This window comes from Bos grunniens, chromosome 7 (genome assembly GCF_055505025.1).
Source record: "Bos grunniens cultivar Pamir isolate PY7600 chromosome 7, Bosgru_T2T1.0, whole genome shotgun sequence".
NCBI lineage: Eukaryota > Metazoa > Chordata > Mammalia > Artiodactyla > Bovidae > Bos > Bos grunniens.
In genome coordinates, this window is record NC_141171.1 from 42,780,321 (window position 1) to 42,793,814 (window position 13,494).

General features: G+C 39.6%; 1 protein-coding gene across 1 annotated transcript; it reads right to left on the minus strand.

Moving 5' to 3' along the window:
- Positions 1-11,202: 11,202 nt before the first annotated feature.
- Positions 11,203-12,171, minus strand: LOC147369262 (olfactory receptor 2AJ1-like). The gene has a single exon (XM_086411187.1). It carries the CDS (start codon positions 12,169-12,171, stop codon positions 11,203-11,205), a length of 969 nt encoding a protein of 322 aa, XP_086267313.1.
- Between the last annotated feature and the right edge of the window lie 1,323 nt (positions 12,172-13,494).

Below are 13,494 nucleotides of genomic sequence, written 5' to 3' on the forward strand. Positions count from 1 at the left end.
TCTTGATTCCAGCTTGTGCTTCCTCCAGCTCAGCATTTCTCATGATGTACTCTGCATATAAGTTAAATAAGCAGGGTGATAATATACAGCCTTGACGTACTCCTTTTCCTATTTGGAACCAGTCTGTGATTCCATGTCCAGTTCTTACTGTTGCTTCCTGACCTGCATATGATACATAGTGAGGTCAAAATTGGAAAGCAGAAAGTTCCAATCTTAGTGTGAATGTTTAGAAAGTATCCTTACTAGTATTGTCATTTTGTGCCTCACCTCACCTGAAATCCTCAAGGTCCCTTCGTGGTGTTGTTGCTCTGTTCAGTACAGGTCTAGACCTGGTGGCATCTGGATGACTGACTTGGTCTTCATCAAGATTATTCATTTCACTTCTCCTTGAGCCTCATCACTGCACTGCAATGGATTAAATAATAAGGTGCTCAACACAGGAAGACCTTGTGCAGCCAAATCTTCTCCAGGATTTGACAAATCTTCTCTATAACAGAACCAATAAGAGCCTTAATTAACTCACAACTTAACTCACCTTAACTCACAACTGAGAGTTGGTGTACTGTCCCTCCCACTGCTGATATCACTGGGTAAAAATAGCCCAGGTTACTCCTGTAGTGTCTTTTCTATACCAGTGTCTCCCCAACTTGTCCAACTGTAGAAATCACCTGAGGATTGAGGAAACACAGGAATTCTAATGTTCCTGAATCAAAATGCCAGGAATATGTGTATTTATCAAGGTCTCTTTGTCATTACCACCAGACAAGTGTGGCAAAAACTGATTAATGGAAGATTTTATTTGATCACCAAAAAGTGATAGCAGAGGACAGAGCTCCTGGTAATAGATCTTAATGCTGGCTGCAGGCAGAAATTGTCTGCATCATTCAAGAACAGGGTGGTATAGCCTTACCACTAGTAATTTAACCTTTCTCCCCACCCTTGTTCTAATATGTAGGTAACATGGAGAAACACTGTTTCCTCTTTCCTCCCAATAGATGATTAAATCTGCTGCTCTTAGGAAACATGAAGGGTGAAAAAGAAAGACCCTGAATGTGTTTGTCTTCCATGCTGGAGTATGTATGGATATAGGCAGAGCCTTGATACAAAGCCTTTACCCACAAATGTGCTCAATAATAGTTGTTAACTTGGTATTACTGTTGGTTTAGGGTTTGCAGAAAAAGTGCCATTCAACCTGGTTATTGGGTACTTCCAATCACCTTTGGGGATTAGAGCAGTAAGTTCCAAATCCCAGATCCCAGACAGAGATCCCAGTGGCATTGGCTCTGTTTTTTGAAGTTTTATTTTCCTGGATTTTCCAGCTTGTGTGTTAGACATTAGGCTGAGTGAGTTAATAGGATGATACCATCTGAAAACAGAGCCTTATTAGAGATCTGTGTCCTCGTGATAAATTAAGAAGTCAGACTACATGGTTTCAAGTTAGAAATTTTACCAAAAAAATGAATCATAATCATCCCTGTCCTCAGTTACTTTCTTCATGCATCTGGGACAAATTAGTGTGGTGAGCATATTTTCAAGAAACTGTTGACCATTTGAATGTATTCTTTGGAAAAAATGTCTATTCAGGTCCTTTGCCCCTTTAAAAAAAATGGATTATTAGAGTTTTCATTACTGAGTTGTTTTTATGAGTTCATCAATATATTTTGGAATGCTTTATCAGATATGTGGTTTTTTAAATTTTTTTCTCATAATCTGTAAATTTCCTATTTATTTTTATTGATTGTTTCTATTTTTGTGCAGAGATTTTTCATCTGATGTCCTACTTGTTGATTCTTGCTTCTGTTGCTTGTGCTTTTGGGGTCATATCCAAAAAAAATCACTGCCAAAATCAATGTCAGGAAGCTTTTCTCCTAGGTTTTCTCCTATGAATTTTATGTGAATGATGCAAGATAGAGGTCCAATTTCATTCCTTTGCATTTGCATATCCAATCATTTGTTGAAGAAACTATCACTTCAACCAAGTATTCTTGGATCTCTTTTCAAGTATTAGTTGATTGTATACGCCTGGATATATTTCTGGATTCTCAATTCTGTTCCATTGGTCTATGTGTCAGTTTTTATGCCATTATCATACTGTTTTGATTACTATAGCTTTGTATTATAGTTTCAAGTCAAGTAGTGTGATGTCTTCTTTCACTTTTGTTCTTTTTCAGGATTTCATTGTCTATTCAGGATCTTTTGTGGTTCCATACAAATTTTAGGGTTGTCTTTTCTATTTATCGGAGAAGGCAATGGCACCCCACTCTGGTACTCTTGCCTGGAAAATCCCATGGTGGGCTGCAGTCCATGGGATCGCTAAGAGTCGGACATGACTGAACGACACTTCACTTTGACTTTTCACTTTCATGCCTTGGAGAAGGAAATGGCAAGCCATTCCAGTATTCTTGCCTGGAGAATCCCAGGGACAGGGGAGCCTGGTGGGCTGCCGTCTATGGGGTCACACAGAGTCGGACATGACTGAAGTGACTTAGCAGCAGCAGCAGTTTCTATTTATGTGAGAAATGCCCTTAGGATCTTGATAGGGATTGCATTGAATCTATAGTTGGCTTTGTGAGGTATGGATATTTTTGATAATATAAATTCTTCTATCCACTGATCAGATCAGATCAGTCGCTCAGTTGTGTCTGACTCTTTGCGACCCCATGAATCACAGCACGCCAGGCCTCCCTGTCCATCACCAACTCCCGGAGTTCACTCAGACTCACGTCCATCGAGTCAGTGATGCCATCCAGCCATCTCATCCTCTGTCGTCCCCTTCTCCTCCTGCCCCCAATCCCTCCCAGCATCAGAGTCTTTTCTAATGAGTCAACTCTTCGCATGAGGTGGCCAAAGTACTGGAGTTTCAGCTTTAGCATCATTCCTTCCAAGGAAATCCCAGGGCTGATCTCCTTCAGAATGGACTGGTTGGACCTCCTTGCAGTGCAAGGGACTCTCAAGAGTCTTCTCCAACACCACAGTTCAAAAGCATCAATTCTTCGGCACTCAGCCTTCTTCATAGTCCAACTCTCACATCCATACATGACCACAGGAAAAACCATAGCCTTGACTAGATGAACCTTTGTTGGCAAAGTAATGTCTCTGCTTTTGAATATGCTATCTAGGTTGGTCATAACCTTCCTTCCAAGGAGTAAGCGTCTTTTAATTTCATGGCTGCAGTCACCATCTGTAGTGATTTTGGAGCCCCAAAAAATAAAGTCTGACACTGTTTCCACTGTTTCCCCATGAAGTGATGGGACCAGATGCCATGATCTTCATTTTCTGAATGTTGAGCTTTAAGCCAACTTTTTAACTCTCCACTTTCACTTTCATCAAGAGGCTTTTGAGTTCCTCTTCACTTTCTGCCATAAGGGTGGTGTCATCTGCATATCTGAGGTTATTGATATTTCTCCCGGCAATCTTGATTCCAGCTTGTGTTTCTTCCAGTCCAGCGTTTCTCATGATGTACTCTGCATATAAGTTAAATAAACAGGGTGACAATATACAGCCTTGACGAACTCCTTTTCCTATTTGGAACCAGTCTGTTGTTCCATGTCCAGTTCTAACTGTTGCATCCTGACCTGCATACAAATTTCTCAAGAGGCAGAAGGTATCTCTTCACTTGCTAGTGTTTTCTTCAATTTTCTTTGTCAATGTCTTATACTTTTCATTGTACAGATCTTTCACCTCTTTGGATAAATTTACTTCTAAGTCTGTCATTGTTTTGATTCTGTTATGAATGAGACTGTTCTCTGTATTACTTTTTTAGGCAGTTCATTTTTGATGCATAGAAAAACAACTAATTTTTCTATGTTGATTTTTATATTCTACAACTTTACTGAATTGTTTATTAGTTACAACTGGTTTTTTTTTAGTCCTTAGGATTTCCTTTATAGAAGGCGATTCCATCTGCAAACAAATAATTTTACTTCATAGTTTATCTATCTTTCATTTTTTTGGTTTGATCTCTCTTGCTAGGACTTCTAGTACTATCTTGAAAAGTAGAGTTGATAATAGACACCTTTTTCTTATTCCTAATCCCAAAAGAAAACATTCAGTCTTTCACTATTGGATATGATGTTAGCTGTTAGCTTGTCATATATGGCCTTTATTATGTTGAGATATGTTACTTCTATTTCCACTTTTTGAGGGTATTTGTAATGAATTGATTTGGAATTTTGCCAAATGTTTTTTTTCACTATCTATTGAGATGATCATATAATTTTTACCTTTAATTCTATTAATGTGTTATGTTATATTTATTGATTTGAGTATGTAGAACCATTCTTGCATCCTAAGCACAAATTTCACTTGATCATGGCATATGTTCCTCTAATGTGCTGTTGAAATGATTACTAGTATTTTTGTTGTTGTTCAGCCCCCAAATCACATCTGACTTTTCACAACCCCATTGACTGTAGTACATCAGGCTTCCCTGTCCCTCACCATCCCCCGGAGTTTGCCCAAGTTCTTGTCCATTGCATTTGTGATGTCAAGCAACCATATCATCCTCTGTCACCCTCTTCTCCTTCTGCCTTCAATCTTTCCTAGCATCAGGGTCTTTTCCAATCAGTTGGCTGCTCGCATCAGGTGGCCAAAAACTGGAGCTTCAGCTTCAGCATCAGTCCTTCCAACCCTGAATATTCAGGGTTGATTTGCTTTAAGACTGACTGATTTGAACTCCTTGCTGTCCAAGGGACTCTATTTAGTTAAGGACTTTTTGTATCTATATTATCAGGGATTTTAGTCTGTAATCTCCTTGTCCTTCAGTGTTCTTATCTGATTTTGCTATCAGGGTAATTCTGGCTTCATAAAATAAGTTTGGGAATATTCCTTCCTCTTCAGTTTTGGAAAGAGTTTGAGAAGAACTGGCATTAATTATTCTTTACATGTTGGTAGATTCCATTTTTCAAGCCATCTGATTCTGAACTTCTCTTTGGTGGGAGGTATTTGACTATGAATTCAATCTTCTTACTATTAAATAATAATTGGTCTGCTCAGATTTTCTATTTATTCATTAAATCTTGGTAGGTTTTACATTTCTAGGAATTTATCTACTTCTTCTTCTGCTGCTGCTAAGTCGCTTCAGTCGTGTCAGACTCTGTGCGACCCCATAGACGGCGGCCCACCAGGCTACCCTGTCGCTGGGATTCTCCAGGCAGGAACACTGGAGTGGGTTGCCATTTCCTTCTCCAATGCATGAAAGGGAAAAGTGAAAGTGAAGTCACTCAGTCGTGTCCGACTCTTCACGATCCCATGGTCTGCAGCCCACCAGGCTCCTCCGTCCATGGGATTTTCCAGGCAAGAGTACTGGAGTGGGGTGCCATTGCCTTCTCCACTATTTCTTCTAGGTTATCTAATTTGTGGTCATGTAATTGTTTATAGTAGTTTTTATGATTCTCAGTGTTTCTTTTTCCTTGAGGTTTAAAATTAGTTTTTTAAAAAAGAAATTCGCTGTTACTATTTGTTTATTTTTGGCTGTATTGGTTATGGTCTTCATTGCTGTGTGTGGGCTTTCTCCATTTGTGGAAAGCAGGGGGCTACCCTTAGTTGTGGCATGAAGGCTTCTCATTGCAGTGGCTTCTCTTATTGCAGATCCTGGGCTCTAGAATGCATGGGGTTCAGTAGTTGAGGCATGCAGTCTCAGCAGTTGCGGCTCATGGGCTATAGAGCACAGACTCAGTAGTTGTAGCACACTGGCTTAGTTGTCCCACGGCACGTGGAATCTTCCCAGACCAGGGATTGAACCTGTGTCCCCTGCATTGGAAGGTGAATTCTTAACCACTGGACCACCAGGGATGTCCATAAAGTAATTTTTATTTGAGATTTCTTTCCCTTAATATATGCATTTATCACTATAAACATTTTAGAACTACTTTTGCTGCTAAGTTTTGATATATTGTATTTCCATTTTCACTTGAATTTGACTTTTGATTTTCCTTTTTAGTTCTATTTAGCCAGCTGGTTGTTTAAAAGTATGTTGTTTTGGGGAACACGTGTACACCCGTGGCGGATTCATGTTGATGTATGGCAAAACCAATACAATATTGTAAAGTAAAAAAATAAAATAAAAGTATGTTGTTTAATTCCCACATATTTGTAGATTTTCTTCTTGTAATTGATTTCTAGTTTCATACCATTGTGGTTGGAAAGATGTATGATATGATTTCAATCATTTTTTGTTTGTTAGGGATGCTTTGCAGCCTAATATATCCTGTCCTTGAAAATGTTCCATGTGAGCTTGAGAACAATGTATATTCTACTGCTTAAATCTGATATGAAGTAGTTTAATTCCAGTGTTTCCTTATAGATTTTTCCATCTGCATGATCTATCCATTGTTAAATGTGGGCTATTGAAATCCCTTGCCATTATTTTTTTGTTCTCCATTTCTCCCTTAATATCTGTATGCTTTATATATTTGGGTGCTCCAATGTTGTGACTCAGATAGTACAGAATGTGCCTACAATGCAGGAGACCCAGGTTCGATCCCTGGGTCGGGATGTTCCCCTGGAGAAGGGGATGGCTATCCACTCCAGTATTCTTGCCTAGAGAATTCCACAGACAGAGGAGCCTTGTGGGCTACAGGCCATGGGGTTGCAAAGAGTCAGACACAACTCTGACTGACTAACACTTTCACTTTTCAGTGTTGGGTGAATATACATTTATGATTCTTACCTCATTCTGATTAATTGACACCTTTATTATTATATAATAATCTTCCTTTTCTCTTGTTACGGTTTTTTCTTAAGGCCTGTTTCATGCGATACAAGTTATCAGTTCAGTCGCTCAATCATGTCTGACTCTTTGCAACCCCATGGACTGCAGCAAGCCAGGCCTCCCTGTCCATCATCAACTCCCAGAGCTTGCTCAAACTCATGTCCATCGAGTAGCTGATGCCATCCAATCATCTCAACTTCTGTCATCCCCTTCTCCTTATATACTTTGACTTCTCCTCCTTATATACTTATACAGATATAGGTATAGCTGCCCTTGATCTCTTTTGTTTCTATTTCTATGGGATATCTTTTTCCATCTCTTCACTTTTAGTCTATGTGCTTAGTCACTCAGTAGTGTCTGACTCTTTGCAATCTCTTGGACTGTAGCCCACCAGGCTCCTCTGTCCATGCGGATTCTCCAGGCAAGAATATTGGAGTGGGTTGCTTTGCCCTGCTCCAGGGGATGTTCCCAACCAAGGGATCAAACCCAGGTCTCCCGGTTTGCAGATGAATTCTTTACTGTCTGGGCCACCAGGGAAGCTATGTGTGGCCTAATACATGAAGTAAGTCTCATATGGACAGCAAAATTTTGGTCTTCTTTTTTTTTCTACATTCAGTCAGTTCAGTTGCTCTGTCTTGTCTGAATCTTTGCAATCCCATAAACCGCAGCTCGCCAGGCCTCCCTGTTCATCACCAACTTCCGGAGTCCAACCAAACCCATGTTCATCAAGTCAATGATGCCGTAAAACCATCTTATCCTCTGTTGTCCCCTTCTCCTCCTGCCCTCAATCTTTCCCAGCATCAGAGTCTTTTCCAATGAGTCAGCTCTTCACATCAGGTGACCAAAGTATTGGAGTTTCAGCCTCAACATCAGTCCTTCCAATGAACACCCAGGACTGATCTCCTTTAGGATGGACTGGTTGGATTTCCTTGCAGTCCAAGAGATTCTCAAGAGTCTTCTCCAACACCACAGTTCAAAAGCATCAATTCTTTGGCACTCAGCTTTCTTTATAGTCCAACTCTTTTCTGCATTGCTGCTGCTACTGCTAAGTCGCTTCAGTCGTGTCTGACTCTGTGTGACCCCATAGACGGCAGCCCACCAGGCTCCCCCGCCCCTGGGATTCTCCAGGCAAGAACACTGGAGTGGGTTGCCATTTCCTTCTCCAATGCATGAAAGTGGAAAGTGAAAGTGAAGTCGCTCAGTCGTGGCCGCCTCTTCACGACCCCATGTACTGCAGCCTACCAGGCTCCTCTGCCCATGAGATTTTCCAGGCAAGAGTACTGGAGTGGGGTGCCATTAGAGTCTTCTCCAACACCACAGTTCAAAAGCATCAATTCTTCGGCACTCAGCTTTCTTTATAGTCCAACTATTTTCTGCATTAGGCCCCTCTATTTATATCAATTGGAGAGTTTAATCTATTTGCATTTAAATATTTATTAATAAGTTGGAGAAGAAAATGGCAACCCACTCCAGTGTTCTTGCCTGGAGAATCCCAGGGGCAGGAGAGCCTGGAGGGCTGATGTCTATGGGGTCACACAGAGTCCGACACGACTGAAGTGACTTAGCAGCAGCAGCAGCATGGACTTATGTTTGTCATTTTATTGTTTTCTTGTTGTTTCTTGGTTTGTTTGTTACTTTTTTCCTCTCTTGCTACATTTCTTTGTATTTTGATGATTTTCTGTAATGTCATGCTTTGATTTCTTTCTATCTTTTGTGTGTATCTTCTTTTTGTTTGTAGCTACCCTGAAACTAGGATCATGTCATCCGTTCCCATCACTTCATGGCAAATAGATGGGAAAACAATGGAAACAGTGACAGACTTTATTTTCTTGGGCTCCAAAATCACTTCAGACGGTAACTGCAGCCATGAAATTAAAAGATGCTTGCTCCTTGGAAGAAAAACTGTGACAAGCCTAGACAGCATATTAAAAGACAGAGATATTACTTTGCCACCAAATGTTCATCTAGTCAAAGCTATGGTTTTCCCAGTAGTCATGTATGGATGTGAGAGTTGGACCGTAAAGAAAGCTGAGCACTGAAGAATTTGATGCTTTTGAACTGTGGTGTTGGAGAAGACTCTTGAGAGTCCCTTGGACTGCAAGGAGATCCAACCAGTCCATTCTAAAGGAAATCAGTCCTGAATATTCATTAGAAGGACTAATGCTGGAGCTGAAGCACCAATACTTTGGTCACCTCATGAGAAGAGCCAACTCAGAAAAAGCCCTGATACTGGGAAAGATTGAAGGCAGGAGGAGATAGAGATGACCTAAGACAACATGGTTGGATGGCATCGCTGCCTAAGTGGACATGAGTTTTAGCAAGCTCTGGGGATGGTGATGGACAGGGAAGCCTGGCATACAGCAGTCCATGGGGTCACAAAGAGTCATGCCACTGAGCGACTGAATGACCACAACATACATACATATACGAAAACTTTTCTTCTCTGCTTGATAAAGCCTTGAGAAAGAACAACAACAAAACAGAGAGAAATTTAAAAACTAAACTAAATGAAATGGGAGCACTGAGTATTAACTAGAAAAGGTAAAACAAACTAGATAAAAAGTAAAACATCATCATGTAATCCAGTTGTTTTTAAACATGTTGTTGTTCAGTCCCTAAGTCATGTCCAATTCTTTGCAACCCCATGTACTGCAGCATGCCAGGCTGCCCCTCACTCTCCTGGAGTTTGCCTCAGTTCATATCCATTGAATTGGTGATGCTATTCAACCATCTCATCCTCTGCCACCCTCTTCTTCTTTTACCTTCAATCTTTCATGCATTGGGATCTTTTCCAATGAGTTGATCAGGCGGCCAATGTATTGAAGCTTAAGTTTCAGCTTCAGTCCTTCCAATGAGTATTAAGGGTTGATTTCCTTTAGGATTGACTGGTTTGATCTCCTTGCTGTCCAAGGGACTCTCAAGAGTCTTCTCTGGCACCACAATTTGAATTTTAAACATGGCTGCTCATTAAAAACACACCTGGAGCCTTGGGGGAAAAAGTCAATACATGGGCATTTGTATTTTTCCAAAAATTCCAAGAAAATTCTGATATGCATCTGGATTTTTTAAAATAATTACATGTTTTTCTATTTAATGGTAGTTTTAGTGATATGGAATTCTATTGTTTTATGTTGACCAATAGTGATATAATGGTATTAAGTGAATACTAGTTACATAATCGAAAGAGTAAAAGATATTTATCGGTTTAAATATTTACCATACAGTGATTGTAGGAGCTGATAATGCTGAGAAATTATCATTCTCTACAATAATTACAATATTTTTAAATTTCACTACAACTTTTTAAAATAAAGCACCATTTATATTTTTGAATATAATTTTAGATTTATTTTACATATACACAATGGAATATTACTCAACCATAAAAGGGAATGAGATTAGGTCATTTGTAGTGATGTGGAATGACCTAAAGTCTGTCATACAGAGTGAAGTAAGTCAGAAAGAGAAAAACAAATATCATATATTAATGCATTATATATGGAGTATAGAGAAATGGTACAGATGAATTTATTTACATTGTAGAAGAAAGTTTTTAGTTTTTTTCTCTCAGCTTTGACTAGGGCTGATTCTAGCACTCATTTTGCATTCCTCCTAAAGTGAATATAGTAAATCTTTCTTATCTTTAAAATAAAGTTCCATATGTCATGCCTAGGAGGAAGGCTTTAAAGAGTCTAGTTCTCTTACTTCCCTACTGAATGCTAAGTTCAGTGCCTGGCCTTCAGTTGCACAGACATTTGTAATGTAGCACTCATTTCCTGCTTTCTTTTCTGATTAACACACTGTAACTTGTTGTAACTTGTTAGCAGTGCTAGATAGAAGGTACCATCATTTTATCCCAGTTTCTCAGATTGTCAGAATTTTGTGTCTTATTTAGTGCTATGTTTGCTTTAGACAATGGATTTGAACTCAGAAGGAGGAGCACAAAGAATCAGAAACATTTGTTGGAGCCAAGAGAAAGAAAAGACAGATTTACCCTTTGTTTCTCATGAAACAAAATGCTGACATTAGGTTGAATGTGTATGATATTTTGGCAATCTAAAAGCTGCTTTTCTTCATTCAAGAAAGATCAGACTATTTTAATATCACAGTTGTTGAAAGTATATATCAGAAGTTCTGCTTCCTGAGCCAATCCTGGAATTGTGAGATTTCTCGCTGTTCTGAGGAGCAGCTCATCCCTTCTTCACAGGTATATTTGACTGGATGAGTGCATTCATAATTTGGGCATACATGAGCAAAAATGATGCCCTGTGTTATTTAGAAAATAAGTGTGTTTTCAGAATTTTGTGTCAGAAGAACTGGCTCTTTGATGGTGCTCTGAGACCATGGACAGATTCTTTTATGTTTTATTTGCACACAACAAAAGGATTGAAATAAATACTTTTAACATTTCTATAATTTATAACAGAATTTTTCAAGTCTTAAAGGCTCCTGAAAGCAATTTAAATAAATATGCTAACATAAGATTATAATCATGTATAACAATGTAGGTGTCTTTTCATCTTTCTCAGGGGGAATCTATTGATGACTCTACTCTTCAAAGCTTCTATAACATCCTTGTTTCTCAGACTATAGATGAGTGGGTTAAGCATAGGGGTAAGGATGGCGTTAAACATAAAAAGACATTGATTTAATTTGGGAGTCTTAGAAGACCCTGGTCTCATGTAGACCAATATGGCAGGGCCAAAGTAGAGGCTGACCACACAAAGGTGGGAGGAGCAGGTGGCCAGAGCTTTGTTCCTGCCCTCAGAGGAGTTCATGCGGAGGACAGCAAGAAAGATGAGGGTGTAGGAGGCCAGGATGAGACTTAAAGGGATGAGGACCACCAGAAAGCTTGAGACCACCACTGACTTCACATAGGCTGAAATGTCCTCACAAGTGAGCTTCAAGAGGGCCATGACCTCACACAAAAAATGCAGGATCTCTCGGGGGTGACAAATGGGAAAATGCATGGCATAGGCTGTATGAACCAGGGAAGTTATTGCTCCCCCTGTCCAGGACACAATGACCATCTTTTTGCAGGTGACATCGCTGATAATGATTGAGTAACGAAGTGGGTTACAGATGGCAATGTAGCGGTCATAGGACATGAGAGTTAGCAGGAGGCACTCAGCAATTCCCTGGGTTAAGCTGAAGAAGATCTGGGTTCCACAACCTACCTGTGATATGATTCTTTCTCCTGAGAAGAAGTTTGTGACCATTTTGGGGACAGAAGTTGAGATCAAGGCCAAGTCAATGAGGGAGAGGTGGCTGAGCAGAAAGTACATGGGGGAGTGGAGTTGCAAATCTAGCCAGATGAGGAGAATGAGAACAACATTGCTCATAACAGCCATACAGTAGACCAAAAGGATAAGGTAGATAAGGATCACAAGGTGGCTGAACTCAGGCCAGAGCCCCAGGAGAATAAAATCTGTGGATATAGTCTTATTGTTTCTCTCCATGGATGAACATTATTGCCCAGGAAACAACTTTAAGAACACTGTTCCATCTGATGATGTGTTACTGCACAGCTCGTCTATTTTCCTTACTCCCAGGACTCCTTTGAATATTTTTTTGTAACTTTTTTCCTGTTGAGCTCTCTTCAGTATTATGCATAACTTCTCAAAATATATAATTTTCATTAATTATCTCATGGATTATTTAATAACCTAATGTTTACACACTGTACCTACTGTTACAAACTATAACCACTAACACTAACCAAATAAGAACACAGATGCATTGAATGTGCTATCAATAACAAGTCAGTCAATTTGATGACAATTCTTAAAGAGCTAATTTAGTCATCACCTTGAGGCCCACACAGCTTCAACACAACAGTTATGATGATTTTACATTTTGAAAAGTCAACATTTTCACTCAATCTTATGAGGTTTTATGAAAAAAAAAATTCTTTTGAAGATGGGAAGTAGAGCCTTGATAACCTGAGTAAAGAAAAACATTTTCAGAATTGAATGTGGTCTATGTTCACCTTTTCCTCTCATTTGGGGAACTTTCCCACTTCCCATGAGTCCTCCTTACTTTGATCTTGATTCAAGCTATGGCAAACCTAGACAGCATATTAAAGAGCCAAGACATCACTTTGCTGACAAAGGTCCATATAGTTAAAGCTATAATTTTTCCAGTAGTCATGTATGGATGTGAGGACTGGATCATAAAGAAGGCTGAGCACCAAAACTGATGCTTTTGAACTGTGGTGTTGGAGAAGACTCTTGAGAGTACCTTGGACAGCAAAGAGATCAAACCAGTCAATCCTAAAGGAAATCAACCCTGAATATTCATTTAAAGGATTGATGCTGCCCCTTTGATAAAGCTCCAATACTTAGGCCACCTGATGTGAAGAGCTGACTCATTGGAAAAGACTCCAATGCTGGGAAAGATTGAGGGCAGGAGGAGAAGTGGGTTACAGAAGATGAGATGTTTGAATGGCATCATCGTCTCAATGGACATGAGATTGAGAAAACTCTGGGATTTAGTGAAGGAAAGGGAAGTCTGGTATGCTGCTGTCCATGGGTTCACAAAGAGTCAGATACAACTGAGCGACTGAACAATAGCAACAAGTATCTCTTAAGTCAACTGAACTGGAACAGAATGACCAACTATATATAGCACCAGTATTTAGGGAAGAACCTTAAAAATATGATTTTTGCCAGTTTCACTAAGTCACCCTCCTCCTTGTAAACTTTGAAGCTATCATCAATGTAATTCCTGGTACTAGCTGATGTTGCACAAGGAGAAACACAAGGTCAAGATGAAAGAGATTG